This window comes from Ctenopharyngodon idella, chromosome 10 (assembly GCF_019924925.1).
Source record: "Ctenopharyngodon idella isolate HZGC_01 chromosome 10, HZGC01, whole genome shotgun sequence".
NCBI lineage: Eukaryota > Metazoa > Chordata > Actinopteri > Cypriniformes > Xenocyprididae > Ctenopharyngodon > Ctenopharyngodon idella.
In genome coordinates this window covers 6,134,493-6,151,245 of record NC_067229.1, presented here as the reverse complement: position 1 = coordinate 6,151,245, position 16,753 = coordinate 6,134,493, and the positions used below count along the sequence as shown (strand labels likewise).

The following is a 16,753-nucleotide window of genomic DNA, read 5'->3' as shown; positions in this document are numbered from 1 at the left end:
AGTGATATCTGATATCTTTGACAACCGTGTTTTGTTTGCATACTGTGTGATATATATCAGCATCATATGAAACACAAAGGATGGGGGTAATTTTTCATTCTGGGTTACATAGGCAACAGACCCTCAGCGTCTGCCAGTGTTTCCACACTCATTTACCATTTCTAATGATAAACTTCCTCAGTAACCGAAAGCATTCATTACACTCAGAGGATGTTGGCCTGGTTAATGGAAGTCTATGGGAGGAGCCCAATGTTTATACTGTAACTTGATCTGCCTCCAGTAATTGTGGTCTGAATAACATCTTCAACATGATCATAATCTGTAGGTCTTGGTTGGACGGGCTTAAAAAGTGTGATTCCCTGATGCTTCCAATGTTCAGTACCAGTACTTTTGTGCAAGTATCAGTGAAGCATATTATATAATAAAGGAGGGCTTTAGTGTTCAAATTTTGCTAATAAATCATACACCTGTTCCTCATTTTAAGATCTCCTCCTTTCCTTTCAAATGTTCACTTCCTTGTTCTCTAACGGATCTGTCTGTTAGAGATGACATTAATACTGCTGAATCAAAACTGAAACAATATTAGGGAAACATGTGAGGTAGAGGAGAAACTGCAGATCTGTATTTGTGCGTCAATAGAAGTTTAGTATTATCATCTTGGTCTGTCACCGTATCACTTACCAAACTGCATCCTGTGTCAGAGGGATCAAGGCAGACCATGTGAAATGACAGAGTGCTTTAAAAAGACCCAGCTTCCTGTGACAGTAAAGTGAAGTCTACCATGTTTGTCCTTTCCTCTACAAATATTGACTTTGTCTCTGTTCAAAGAAAGCACACAACTGAGGGAACAATGCAGAGTGTAGATTCCCAGCAAAGACTGACACACAAAAGTGTTAAATCCTAGTTTGTATTCAGTCCTATCAGCCCAATTCACTTCTTTAATTGTAAAATGGAAATAATGATATTAAAAATATTACATTTGAAAGTATCTTTGGAACTTCATTCTGCATGGCTGTGGGTTACTGATGTCATCACCATTGCAAGTTTGTTTTGGTCTTACAGTGTATCAATCAAAATAATCAATATAACTAATCAAATAATCGAAAACATTACAATTACTATTTGAAGGATACAATGTCTCTTAAAATAACAGTTACAGTCACACTACTGTAGCTCTTCATAAGTTCAAAATACATTTTTTAGTGTCTGCCTGTTGGACATGATATTAATTGCACATGATTGATAGTAAAAACTTGTTATAAAAGCAGTAATTTCTACTGTTTTACTTGTAATACAACTATGTTTTTCTGTACTTTCACTAAATGTAAACTAAAAACATCACAGGATTTTAAAAAGGTATAGATTGCTGTTTGTATGTAAAAACTGTTTAGTAGCCTTCTGTTGAGCATTTTATCAAATGCACAATATTATCGAATAAAACATTTATTCAGTCGTCAAGGTTTTGTGTTCACGTCATCCCCCACACAAAATAAATAAATAAATAAATAAATATAAAGAAAGAGGAAAAACCCACACATTCATACAGTCCTTCATTATTCTTTAATTCATTCACAAAATGGACAACTATACAAATTGTCAACTCTGAAGGCTTTGTTGTAAATATCATGTCTGTCAACATCAATACAATAATGATTAAAGCTGCAAGATACACCGATCAGGTATTATGACCACCTTCCTAATATTGTGTTGGTCCCCCTTTTGCTGCCAAAACAGCCCTGACCCGTCGAGGCATGGACTCCATAGACCTCTGAAGGTGTGCTGTGGTTTCTGGCACCAAGATGTTAGCAGCAGATCCTTTAAGTCCTGTAAGTGGGACTTGTTTGTTCAGCACATCCCAAAGATGCTCGATTGGATTGAGATCTGGGGAATTTGGAGGCCAAGTCAACACCTCAAACTCGTTGTGCTCCTCAAATCATTCCTGAACCATTTTTGCTTTGTGGCAGGACGCATTATCCTGCTGAAAGAGGCCACAGCCACCAGGTAATACCGTTTCCATGAAAGGTCTGCAACAATGCTTAGGTAGGTGGTACGTGTCAAAGTAACATCCACATGGATGGCAGGACCCAAGGTTTCCCAGCAGAACATTGCCCAAAGCATCACACTGCCTCCGCCGGCTTGCCTTCTTCCCATAGTGCATCCTGGTGCCATGTGTTCCCCAGGTAAACGACGCACACGCACCCGGCCATCCACATGATGTAAAAGAAAACATGATTCAACAGACTTCCTGATTCAACAGCATCAGGTCCAGTTCTGATGCTCACGCGCCCAATTTGAGCTACAGTAGCCCGTCTGTTGGATCGGACCACACGGACCAGCCTTCGCTCCCCACGTGCATCATTGAGCCTTGGCCGCCCATGACCCTGTCGCCAGTTCACTGCTGTTCCTTCCTTGGACCACTTTTGATAGATACTGACCACTGCAGACTGGGAACACCCCACAAGAGCTGCAGTTTTGGAGATGCTCTGACCCAGTCGTCTAGCCATCACAATTTGGCCCTTGTCAAACTCGCTCAAATCCTTACGCTTGCCCATTTTTCCTGCTTCTAACACATCAACTTTGAGGAAAAAAATGTTCACTTGTTGCCTAATATATCCCACCCACTGCTGAAGAGATTATTCACTGTCAGTGGTCAAAATGTTATGCCTGATCGATGTATAACACAAACAAAATAATACATTATGATTATATTTTAAGAAGCTATTGTCATTAGTACTGTCAAGTGATTAAAATTTTGAATCTAACATTTTTTCAGAAACTGCGTCTGAAGTGGCATTTAGGTATATTTACACAGAGTGTTGAATGCAGTTAAAATTGCGTAAATAATGCTTTGAGATTAATGAGTTTTGAACTTAGGTATTAATGTATAAAATGATTTAAGAAAATTAAACTATACTCTATATAATACTAAAACTGCCAGTAGCTGGCGGCAAGTCAAATTTATATATTTATTTATTTTTGCTTTTTTTTATTTTTTTTTTTACATTTTTTTATATATTTATTTATGTATTTATTTATTTTTCATTTTGTCAGGTTTGGCATTCCATAACGGCCATGGGTAGGCTACATGTCCCTTGTTGTTTCCTAACTCGCTCAATAATCCAATCCATTAGGTGGCGGGAATACATTTAACCCCCACAAAACACCAGAAGAAGAAAAAGAAGAAGAAGGTGGCGTCATCGCTGTAGTTACTTTACGTTGTTATAATTAAAATATATAGTTTAAGTGTTACTGCCAAATAATTCATATTGAGTCTGTGAGTAGACACGCGGGACCATTTAAATCCATCATCAAAGGTAAACGTGAATTTGTATATAAATGTGAAGTAAGTTTGATACAGTAAATATTGAAATATAAACTCTGTCGAGCTCTTCATTTTTAAGGTTTTATGAGCATTGTCATTTTCTGCACAACGATCTAATTCCTTTATTGCTATGAATGTACTCGAACTATAGATTCATATAGACATATTATGCTGCTGTACTGGAGTTAAGGAAGTGGAAAAAAGTCATCGGAAGATAAATGCCTTTTGTATTTGTTTTGATGTATTATTGATGTTTTATTGTGAGTATTATTTATAAATTTACTACTAGATTGTGAGCAATAATACTATAAAGCAGTTTTATACTCTAGCAGCATACATCCTGACTCAAATAGTCTGTTTATCAACACATATTAATAGTTTGTTTTCACCTCATTAATTATGCTGATGTCTTCAGATGACATGTGCCATTTATTTCATTGGTGTCAAAAGACAGAGGCAAACTACCATCACCACTTTTGATATATATAAGATACACATCTCTTGAGAGCATTTATTTTGTTATGGTCTGTGACTGATTCCTCATTTTCATATAAAAACAGCAAAAATAAAAACCAAACAAAAGCACAAGTACATGGGAAGTTAAATTAGGTTGAAATCTGTTATTTGCAAATCTGTTCAACATAAAATAAAATAAAAAAATAATTCAGTGACTTTACATTTTGATAGATGGATAGTCAAACATAACACAAATGCTTAAAATGTGTAAATTATTGAAAATATCAATTCAATAATTTATTTTTGATTTTTGCAGATCTGCTTCTGTCACACAGCAATTCCTCTTCCGTGAAGCTCCTCCTACAGGAATTCACTAATAAATGCTGGAATATTTTCATCATCCTACAAGTGAATAAGAGAGTTCATGAAAGAACAGCGAGATCATGAGTGATCCAGAACCCTGCAGAATGGAAAATGAAGAAACTGAAGAACAAAGAGGTTGGTGTTTATTCATGATTCTTCATTAATGATGCTGAAGATTATAAATCTTAAGGGCAGTTCATCAGATGTAATGGTGAATGCATGTTTTGGTTGTCGTTAGAAAAGTCATAAGTGCTGTGAAATAACATAGTTAAAGTAGCAAATAATATACAGGACATGTTCTATCACCTTTATGTCTATAACACTTTATACAATAACGTTTTTTTTTTTTACTGAATTTTTCCCCATCCTTAAATGGGGATTCCCTGAATGTGTGGTGTGCTGCAGAAAAAAAAGAGAAGTGAGACTAGACCGGTTAGATGACTTGTTTCTTCTTGCTGGTTGATCAGACAAACCCAGACTGACGATTCATCATCAAGTTTTAAACTCTAATTGGTTGACCAACCCTCAAAGGGGGTTTGACCAATTAGACATTGTCTTTAGTTTTATTTTAATGATACATTTTACCTAGAATTTATTAAAATCAGAATTTTGGAAATTAATTACCAATCACACACATACCAGACATTGCATACTTTCTATAAACTATTCAATAATTATTCATAATGGCATGAATAATTATTTAAGTATAATAGTCAAATTTGTGGGTTAGACATGTAATAAAATTATGCAATGGAATGATATTTGAAATTTGTCCTCCTGGCATAATTTTGGAATAATCTGATGCATTTTAATATGTAGAGACAGTCTCTGTGTAATTTTAGAGCAGTGGGTCTTATACCGTGTTTACACAGGAAGCAATGCTGCAAATACATTTGTTTTTTGTGTCAGAAGTAGTGCAATCGCTTGAAGTAAGTTAGAAATTGAATGGAGCGTCAGTTTACTGTCAAACATTTGTTGTGTTGCGTAGCGCTGCATCCAGTGAAGACAGCAAGCATCACTATTTATAACGGGTTCTATTTGCTATTGCCGCGTTGCGTCACATCGTGTACGTTTGGTGTAGACGCGGTGTTAGGCCGTGTGTGCACCAATGCATCTTTACCAGCAGCTAGCGGTTTTTTCCAATTGTTTTCAATGGGAGCGCCACGTTTTTAAATGCCAGGAGTGTAACGAGGCACTGAGCGTTTGTTTCACATTGAAGCGCCGAAGTGTTCGGCATTTCTAACCGGTCGCCGAGAGTTGAACAATGCTTAGTCTCAGCCTCAGACGTCACGCCCGAGGACTGTTGGCTGAATGTCTGATGCATATAGCACACATATCTGGAAACACTTCAGGAGTTTCGAAGTCATCATCTGGTTGGTTGAATTATACAGGATGTCCAGGAGACGTGTGTTGCGTTTTTTAACGGTCCGCCTGGAAACATGCCATGACGCCAAACACACTCGTATAAGAAGAACGCTGCCGTGTTTACAACTGTGACAATGAGCGCTTACCGAGATCAACTAAACGCTGGATTTTCAAAAGTATGTCAAGTTTGCGGCTCCAATGTTGCAATAAACTTGAACAACGTTCTTAAATGAATAATTTATTAGATGCAGGCCGATCTGTTATTGTAGGGACATCGAGTTTACATTTTCACGCCCCTAAACATGACAAGGAACAAAACGAACTGTGATTGGTTGCGTTACATGTCAGAAACGTCCTCTTGGGCGGTCCTTGGCCAATGAAAGCTGCGATAGAGTCCAGACCTTCTGCCGTCAGTGTGAAGGCATGGCTACGCGAGACTAAAGGATGCTCAACATTGGGTAAAATGCACTGTCACTTTTTACCCAGCCGTCCAATCACAGTGAAGGAGGGGCGGGACAAATACAACACTGACCAACCTCCACATTCTGCTTGTACAACATCAACAGATGACAACAACAAGCATAATAAAAGAACAAAATATTTTAAAACAAGAGCCAGAGCAAATACTTTACATTGTATCAACATTTTTAAATAGAAACAATACAGAAACAAACAATCTGTGAAATGAGATACTAGTAACACTTTATATTCTGTATCACAGCAAGCAAGGTGTCTCAACTGAAAAAAAAAAAAATGCTGCGCTGCCAAAACGCTCAGGCGCCTACAGGTAGATGTTTTCAGCTGGCTAAAAACGTTCTGGTGGACATGCGGCCTTAGTCCTGTTTCTCAGAGAGAAGGGTCTGTTTTAGCTCTTTGCCTTTGGAGGATCACAGTTATAATCATTCTTTGTTTTAAACAGTTTGAAATTAGACAAGATAAGTTAACTCATCCAGTCAGGCTCTACTGATAAGAGTCTCGCATGTGGAGATTGGAATTTCTTTATGTGCTTGAGGTGCAGCATAGTATTTGACCATTTAAGCGAAATAAACCATGAAAGAGACCTCAATTAAGTACTTAGAAAGACGGGCGGCTTTCTACGCGCGCACTTCAAGTGTGTGCGCATAGAAATCCATCCGTCAAAACAGTGTGTGAGAAACGAATTGAGTTCTCTTTTACAGCTTATTGTGCATAAGCAGTTTGAAATCGCTTGAAATTTTGAACTGGCAAGACTTAAAAAGCATGAAATAAATAAACTTTGATGATGCAACACTGCAACTGGTTTATCTGTCTAGTGGTATATCGCCCACCCATATTCACTGGAATAATTAGACATTTTCAGGAAAGTAACAAACAAAACAGAAAATACAAAATTGCAGTAGTGTCCATTTTGCATGGCATGCTATCAGAAAGTCTTCTTCACTTTTTAAAAAGAATCTCTGTAGTCAGGAAATTCTAGATGTCAAAATCAGACATTACTGTTTGAGACAGCAAAGCTGAGATGCCGCAGAACATCTAACAATCACACTTGCAACTCACATTTTTATACAGATTTAAGCAATGATCTCGTCATCACGTTTTCCTCCTTTTCTTTTTGGAATCTCGCCGAGACTCCCACCACAACTGTTTCATTTCTCTGCTGTTCCTGCCGGTCTGTTTTTTTTTTTTTTTTTTTTAAGAATCATATAACAGTTCTCTTCTTTCTGCTATTATGTCAGGGTTCACTTTATGTCCTTTCCCTTCTCATTTCTCGCTTTGATTTTTATGATTTACTGAAAATTGAACCTTTCTTACTTTTATTTTAGACCTGATGGAAGAGAATGAGGAGAGTGAAGAACTGAGTGAAGCGGAGGAGAAACATCATGTCAAAACTGGAGAAAAATCTTTGAGGCGCTCACAGACTGAAAGAAATTTACTGAAAAGAAGAGCCAAAAAATCTGTCACCTGCCCTCAGTGTGGAAAGAGATTCCCAAACAAACAAAGTCTTAAGCTTCACATGAAAAACCACAAAGGAGAGAATCCACACACATGTGATCAATGTGGGAAGAGTTTTACACAAAAAGCAGGCCTTAAGGAACACATGAAAATCCACACCGGAGAGAAGCCGTACACATGTGATCAGTGTGGGAAGAGTTTCAGTAAGGCAGACACTTTTAAGTTACATCTGCGTTATCATTCTGGAAAAAGACCATTTATCTGTGATCAGTGTGGTAAACATTTTTTTAGGGGAGATGCCCTGAAGAACCACCTGAAAGTTCATTCAGAGGAGAAACCTCATGTGTGTTCTTTGTGTGAGAAGAGTTTTAGGGAGCTGGCTTCTTTAAAAAAACACCAGAAAAGACACAGCGGTGTGAAGAATCATATGTGCTTTGATTGTGGGAATACCTTTTTTGATGGTGCTCAGCTGAAACGGCACCAGAGGATTCACACTGGAGATAAACCTTACAAGTGTTCACACTGTGACAAGAGATTCAGTCAGTCTGAACACCTGAAAACACATGAGAGGACCCACACTGGAGAGAAGCCTTTCACGTGTGATCAGTGCGGGAAGGGTTTTGCGCGGAAAGGACACCTTAAGGGTCACATGAAAATCCACAGAAAGAAGCCGTATCACTGCCCTCCGTGTGGGAAAAGTTTTGCTTCTTCGTCTTCTCTACTGAAACATACAAAAAACAAATGTCTAAAATCACAGTAAGCAGTTGAGCACTTCAGATCCTCACCAAATGTGACACAATGCATCAAACAATCTACTGTATAAATCTGCCTTAAGCAGCTGCTGCGAGATTGGCAGATGACATGTTTAGAATGAACAATGTTATCATTCATTGGTGTGGACACTAATACAGGTACCATTATAGTTATTGACATGCATCGATCAGATTAGGCTTTTGATTGGGTTTTATCGGAGAAAAAGGAATTAAGCAGGTGGATAAATTTTGGCCTGTTGTATAAAAATAACTGGCAGTTTTTTTCCCTTGTTTTTTTTTTTGTTTGGTCTATACTACCAAAGCTGCGAACATATATTAGAACATAATGTGTCAAAGATTATGTTTTTAAATATTTGCATAAAGAACAGAATACTTTAAGGAATGCTTGGGACTTCTCTTTATTTATTTGGCTTTTGTTCTGCAGCATGTTCTCTTCCTGGTGACTGAAGGCAGGAAAGATTGAGACAATATGTGAGAGGAAAGGTGAGCAGTGTTGAGGGTAACACATTACAAGTAACTTGAGTTACATAATCAGATTACTTTTTCAAGTCACTAGTAAAGTAATGCATTATTTTTGCAATTTACAACAAAATATCTAAGTTACTTTTCACATTTATTGACTGACAGCTCTGTCCCCCTGTTGAGAGAAATAAAGTGCAAGGTGTTGTGTGCGCTGCGTGAACATGATGGTTATTGTAGTTCTAGACTAGACTATCTCATTTGCACGAATAGAACTTTCTTAATTTTGACATCTTATATAAATTTGGAAAGGAAAAGTATTGACGGAGCAATGCTCATGGACAATTTTGTATAGCAGTTGACTACTTTCTGTTATTACATTGTGGTTGATTTTTTTTTTAATGTCCTTTCGCTTCACATTTCTCTCTGATTTTTATTTTTATCTTTTATGATTAACTGAAAATTAAAACATTTTACTTTCATTTTAGACCTGATGGAAGAGTAAAAGGACAGTGAAGGACAGAGCAAAGTGGAGGAGAAACTTCATGCCAAAACTGGGGAAAAATCTTTGAGTCGTTCGCAGACTGGAAGCAATTTTTCACTAAAATAGTAAAAAAAAAAACAAAAGCGTTCACCTGTTCTCTGCTTGTTAACAGTTTCACACACAATGAAAGTCTTAAACTTCAAATTCTGTTCAAATGTGACCAGTGTGTGAGAAGAGTTTCACACAAAATCAAAATCCACACTAGAGAGATTCCCTAAAGTAGCGACTGAAAGTTCATACAAAGGAGAAGCCTCACATGTGTTCTTTGTGTGGAAAGAGTTTAATGTATTTTGTAGAAAGTTGTCAGTTTGAACTTTGTTCTTATTTTATTCTGCTGTTCTCCTGTTACAGTAGTTATGAAACATACAAGACTAACTGATACACATACTGGCTGCACATCAATCTTGTATCTCCAAATAATAAACACGTTCCATTAACCAAAGGCTACAGCGGGTTTCACTTCGACTCAGAATCTGAGCAGGTACAATGTGTCACAGTGCATGAAGTGGCTCGTGTTCATTATGTGCTTAAAAAAACAGAATAAATTAACAGAAATAAAAAGCATAATCAAGCATCAAATCACTTTCAATTTCTGTTTCCTGCCTTTGGAAATAACCTATTAGAATAGATTTTCATACAGGCAACAAACTGCTAAAACGCTGAAATTTAGCAGTACAATTATTATACTTCATTCCATTTTATCACTTGCTGTGAATATTAAAGTGGCCAGATAGTCCTTATGCAGGTTTTCTTTATTATTTATCATTATTTATTTTTATTTTTTTTGTAAAAATGCACTAGATTTTAAAGGTTGTCTGTAGCTCCTTCTGGTGGTGTCTATCATAAACTAGAGTATTTTTTGTCAGAGTATTATATGCTTTAAAAATTCATTGTACACTAATCACTTTTAAACTCCTGCAAGATTCAGACACACACAGACTTCAAGAATCAACGTATGAATCTCAGTAACGGTGACATGCTTCATGCCACAGTACATTTTGAGTGCATCATACAAAACTCATCCATGGCTCCCAGAATGCATTGCAGCATGCAGCATGTCACCATTGTTGAGATTCATACACTGATTCTTGATGTCTGTGTGTGTCTAAAACTCACAAGAGTTTAAAAGTCTTTTGTGTACACTGTGTTTTTAAGCTCATTCAGATTTTCTGATTGAAATTTTATTCTAGAATCACAACAATAAAACAAAGTTAATTATATGTTGTTCATATAAAGCTCAGTCATAAGATCAGTGAATTAAACCACTACATGATGATTATATTCAGATCATAAAAAAATTGACAACATACTTAGTTTTGCTTTTCTTGCCATAATAAACTCAGTTACAACAGCCAGAGAAAAACTAATATTAAAGAGTCAAACTGCCCAACTAACGAAAACACATCTCGATAATGGTAACATCAAACCAAACAATTATTTTCAACAAATCAACATCTAAACCTCTGTTAAATTTTCATATAATTTTTTTTAGCAGAAATTTGCAGAAAGTTGTAAATTACAGAAATAAAGTCAGTATGTTTAGTAATAAGTGAAGCTGGTAATGCTGTTTGTGGATTTTTTTAATCAGATCTTGGGAGATTTATTGTCTTCTTTTATCTTACTGTCTAGTGCCCCCATTACTGCACTCAGACTTTAGGAGCCATACAGGCCAGGGAGTGAGCACCCCCTGCTGGCCTACTAAACATCTTCCAATGACAATCAAGTTTTTAAAAAAAAAAGGTCTCCCATCCATGTCACAGCCTGGCTCAAGCCTGCTTAGCTTCGGTAGTGAGCCAAGGTTTGGCCATGGGATGCTACAGCCATACTGCTTTGCAAAGTCACCTTAAAATGGGTCCAAATAGACCGGCAGCGCATCCTGAGCAGGCTCAAAATATCCCTCAGAATGAGCTATCACCTGTTTTGCAATACAGTACCCTGCAAACAAGCCTGCATTGGCCCTTTACAGGCCTACTTAGGGCTGCCAGCGCAGGGCCCCTGAGAATTTGCTCATTGGCAAAACGTTGGCCTCTTAGCACTGGCCCTGCATGGGTAGCCCTCACTAAGCCTCCAGGATGCCTTAGCGCTGTTTTATTGAAAATAATGTAGTTTGACGTCACCGTTATGGAGGCAAGCACTTGCTTTAGTTGGGCTTTTGACCCTTGATGTCTTTAATGTTTTTCTGGCTGCTGTAACTGTGTGTTTATGAAGCACATTTGTTATAGCAAAAGTTGCAAGAAGAAAAGCTGATCAGATGATTCAGTCATCATGTAGTGGCCTGATCGCACCCAGATTTAAAAATTTCGCTTTATAGTAGTCCTAGAATGCCACTGCATGAAATTTTGTCCTGCTTTAATATTTTGAATGTTTTTAACTCATTATACAGACATTACTGAGATAGGATCATGTAGACTCACACAGGCATCAAGATTCAGCGTATGAACCTCAACAATGGTGACAATCAACAAAATATTCAGATCAACACCGAGCATCACAAAACAAGCCAATGAGCAAATTCTCAGGGGCCCTGCGCTGGCAGCCCTAATTGGGCCCGTAAAGGGCCAGTGCAGGCTTGTTTGCAGGATATAGTCACACTATAGCAACACTTTCAAATATTCTGTTATTCTAACTGCACTTACTTCTTCCGTTGGTCTAAGCAGCACTGGGTGGTAATAGACAAGAAATGAACGCTTTTACAACATCTTACTGATAACATTTCTTTAGTCATTTGGCAATCCTACAGCTACTGTAGTGAAACCACCCTTATCAGAATGTGCTACCACCTTAATTAACGAGGTCAAATTACTAATTAAAGTGGCAATTAATGATCAGAGCAATTTAGGACCCTGCAAACAAGCCTGCACTGGCCCTTTACGGGCCCACTTAGGGCTGCCAACGCAGGGCCCCTGAGAATTTGCTCATTGACAAAAGGTTCACCCCTTAGCGCTACCCCTGCAAGGGCAGCCCTCACTTAGCCTCCATGAATCCTTTTTCTGGCTGCTGTAACTGTGTTTCTGAAGCACATTTGTTATAGCAAAAGTTGTGAGAAGAAAATCTGATCTGATGGTGATGGTTACTTACTGATGATTCAGTCATCATGTAGTGGTCTGATTCACTGATCTCACCCAAAGTCTGATCTATGAAGATATTATTTAGATTTAATAATTTCACATTATAGCAGCTCTAGAACACCACTACATGAAATTTATATCCTTTATTTTAAACATTTTTTTTAAGTCATTATGCAGAAACTATTCATACAGGCTCCTGTAGACTCACACAGACATCAAGATTCAGTGTATGAACCTCAACAATGGTGACAATCAACAAAATGCTTTTTTTGTGTGTGACTTTAGTAGCTTGTTTTGTAATGCTCAGAATTTATCTAAATATTTTGTTGATTGTCACCATTGTTGAGGTTCAAACGCTGAATCTTGATGCCTGTGTGAGTCTAAATGATCCTGTCCAAATAATTTCAGTAATGACTTGAAAACATTCAAAATATTAAAGCAGGATAAAAATTTCATGCAGTGGTATTTCAGAGCTCTTATAATGTGAGATAATTAAATCTCAACAATGTTTTCAGAAATCAGACTCTGGCCTGGCCTGATTCTCCAATCTCTGAGGCCGTTATTTAGATTTAGCAGTTTCACATTACAGGAGTTCTAAAATATCACTGCATGAAATTTTGCCAAAAAATAAACATTTAAATTGTTTCTGGTTAAGCTCCATCCACACAGAGATTAAAATCAGCATCTTTTAAGTCACTACATCTCTTCACATATGGGTGGGGGAACGGTTTCCAACAACTGGATTTTTGCTATCAGATTCTGTTCCTCCCACAATGAGATTCTAATATTTATCAAACTGGTAGTGGTGTGTCAGTCCCGATAGCCTTGTGGGCAGCACGCTGACATATAGCGTTTTTGTGCTTTGTGCGACCTGAGTTCAAGTCCCAGCTTGTAGAATCAGCATTTTTTAAGGACTACATCAACATCTCTCATCATTGGGTGGGTGAATGGATTCCGACAGCTGGATTGTTTGAGAAAGTTTTCATTAACAGAACCATATATATATATATATATATATATATATATATATCCGGCTGTCGAGTGTTGACAAAACTCAGACAGGCAGTCACATTCTCAGATATCCCTTTACCACGGTTCCGTTGTGGTTTCCCAGCCTGTGTCCATTCTCGAATCGTTCCGCCCATCCCCACTGCAGAAACTGGGGTTCCGTGCCGAAAAGATTGCTTTCACTCCAACCCTACAACTTTCTGGCCTCGAACGGAGCCGCACAGGATATTCCGAGAGAACGCACGAAAGCGGATCGCGGTTATATCCGCATCAGATAATCTGCTTAAAAACTTAACAGATTTAACGAAAAATATACCCAATCTTAACAGAAAGTATTCTGATAAGAGTGTTTTTTCAACAATGATGTAATGAAACGATTTTAGTTTGAAGTTAGTAAAGCCTGTGTTTATAGGCTATTAAGGAAATGTAATTGCCAAAGAAGAACTTTTATTTTAGGTATTTATTTAAAAGCAGCCTACATAAGTGTCATATGTTATTATATCATCATGCTTAACACTGAGAATTTGAATAAGTATTTTGTGATGATCAGGTGCAGATATCTAAATCAGAGAATATAGTAGGTTTGGGAAGTTGGCGGGTGGATGATTTATTTTTAACAGTGGATTTGGGTGATGTTAGAGCTGATCCTTTCATTTTGAACTCTCAAAGTGCACCAGATTAATGAGTTTATCTTTAAAATGCCCCCGGACCACCCTATAGGGACAGAGGTACAACCACCACAGAAAACACACAATCCTGTGGGAAACACTATATATATGATAGTGTTCTCAAAATACAAATCTTATTCTCTTAATATTAAAATAAAAAAGTGTTTTTTTCTGCCGTGATCAGGATTTTACCACCTATATATATATATATATATATATATATATATATATATATTTTTTTTTTTTTTTTTGTTTTTTTTTGTTTACCCAATTGTGGTGGAATTGGGGTTCTGTAGGAAAGCCAGGAAGTATCATAAATGAATTTTGGGCTTTTACATTTTATTTATTTATTTATTTATTTATTTATCTATTTTTAATTTCCATGACTTAGATCGAATGAGATGTCTGTCTACATCATTGATTTGATATGCAGCATAATGACCCAAAATTAATTTTAAATATTTTGTTCTAACACACTCAGTTTCTTGAACTAAACTAAAATGAATTATTTCTCCATCTAATAATATCCACAAGCAACAGAAAGTGCAACTGGTGCAAAAACTTGAGAAAATGAGATCCAGGCAGTCCAGCAATGATTATGTCAGAGATCAAATTTGAATAAGGAATAACAAATGTATTAATAACAAACAAATTAATTAAGTTATTAATAGTTAATAATAAAATCTAAGAGTATTGTATCTAATAGATGAAGATGAAGAATATACAGAAAGAAGGAACAAAATTAAGAATGAAATGAGAGACAGAAGAGAAAAAGCAGAAGGTGCAGAAGATATGCGAGAAGCAAAAAGAGCAAAGAAAAAGCAAAGGAAAGCTAAACTATCAAAGACCCAGTCCGTTTTATACCATAAGCATAGGAAAACTTACATCCCACTCAAACTTATGTTTTGGAGAATTTAAAGAATTTCTGACATTTTATGGTTTCCTGCTATCAAAACAGTCTTTGGGTAATTTTATGGTCCCGTGACTGTTGACACTATCAGACAGAGTAAAAAATAGCACCCAAAGAGTGGGTTTAACACCTTTGTCGGAACGACAGAACACATTTCAAATATCCCCTTTCATTTGAATACAAAATATTATTGCAGGAAAAAGTACATCATGTGCACAAAAACATCGCTTCTGCAGTACTTGGCAGGCGTCCAATATCTAACCACAAACGTGTTGTCACACTGGAACACTTTGAAGAACAATTGAATATAACAAGCACACATAGCCTACTCATAAATATAAAAGAATAATAACCATAAAGGGTACAATAAAGAGTAAATACTTGAAAATATGATGAGGATTAATACATGGAGTAGTAGTACATGAATATATGAAATCAAAAGTAATATTGATAAATCATAAGCCATAAAATTTATGATTAACATGAAATGTTCGGTTTTGCTTACAGTCCTTACTATTAATTTTGTTTGATATGTTGTTGTGTAGATAATATTTATATAAAATATTATAGAATAATATTTTTTGTAGATAAAAATATCGTTTTGATAATTTCGCCTCGCCTTGATGACGTCACCGCTACCGCCATCACAGCTTTGAGTCTTCTGATGTGAGGTAAGCAGTTCACGGTGCTTCGTGTGTTTATAAAATTATATATAAAAAAACAGCTTGTTAAATCTACATTCTACAGTGTCATTTCTGTATTGATTATTCATCTGCTACAGAGCTATTTGTGCGTCTTTTCTGGCGTCTGCTGACTGACATAAACATTTAGCCTAGCAGGCAACGTTGTGAGAAACTAATGTTAAATTCATTAAGACCTGAACGATTATTGTGTTTTTGTATGTTCGTCTGTATGGTTGTTTCGATGTCTGGAGCAATAATAGTATTTACTGATATGTCACTTGATCAAAAGTCAACGTGTGATCTATGAGGGTAATTATTAGGAATCGATCTTTTGTGGATTAATCTATTATTAACATTAACAATATCTATTTCTGACACGATGAGGCTTTTCAATAGCTGCTATTTCTTTTTTTATCTGTTTGGTAATTAATAAGAAACGATCTCAATTTATCTTTTCTGGGTTAATCTATTTTGAACATTAATATCTATTTCTGACATGAAGAGGCTTTTCAGCAGCTGTTAATTTAAATCCATCACAAGAGGTAACGTGCATAAATCTGAACATGTAGATTAAAATGGAGGAAGCTTGACATTGGAAATATTGCTTTGTCGTGCTGGTTCATTGTATTGAAAGTGCCGTTTCTGCAACATGTTTATCTATTTTTTTTTTTACAACAGTGTGCGATGACTGTAGTTATAAATTGAACTATATTTAGGTTCATATTGACATATGCTGCTGTGTGCTGCTTGTGTAGTTATTTAACTGTGATTAATTAAACAATCTCCCTGATAAGACTTAATAAGAGGGAGTGTCACAATTAACAGCTGCTCAAAAGCCTCTTCATGTCAAAAATAGATAATGATGTTAATAGATTGACCCGCAGACAAAATGAGGAAATGTAAAATATGTGAATTTGTTTTAAAACAAATTAAATAACTTAATGTAAAATTATTTTCAATTCAATTCACATTTATTTGTATAGCGCTTTTCACAATACATATCGTTTCAAAGCTGCTTTACAGAGAATGCATATCAACATTACAATTTGGAGAATGCAGTTAACTAATAATGTAATAATTTAGGCAATTAATTTACAATCACTGTTAGCAATTTAACTGAAGGTAGAAGCAAAGAGCTCCTGGAAAAATGAATTACATATTAACAATAATTAGGATATATAGAAATTTGCGAATGTGCGTGT

The 16,753-nt window shown here is 36.4% G+C and overlaps 1 protein-coding gene across 10 annotated transcripts in view; it reads left to right on the top strand.

The window, feature by feature from the left end:
* LOC127519737 (zinc finger protein 239-like) overlaps positions 1–16,753 on the top strand; it is a 76,676-nt gene that overhangs the window by 36,132 nt on the left and 23,791 nt on the right. Inside the window, exons 1-5 of one of the 10 annotated variants that reach the window (XR_007931870.1) lie at positions 2,879–3,314; positions 4,095–4,276; positions 7,309–8,349; positions 8,636–8,694; positions 9,159–9,656. The exons of 2 other annotated variants lie outside the window; for them this stretch is intronic. Coding sequence is in view for 5 of the 8 variants with exons in the window: in XM_051907231.1 (XP_051763191.1) it covers positions 4,222–4,276; positions 7,309–8,194; positions 9,159–9,186 (969 nt within the window). In the remaining 3 variants the exon portion in view is untranslated. Of the gene's footprint in view, positions 1–2,868; positions 3,315–4,094; positions 4,277–7,308; positions 8,350–8,635; positions 8,695–9,158; positions 9,657–15,406; positions 15,540–16,753 lie in introns of those variants that run through there. 7 more of the 10 variants (XM_051907232.1, XM_051907231.1, XM_051907229.1 and 4 more) reach the window with 7 other exon arrangements.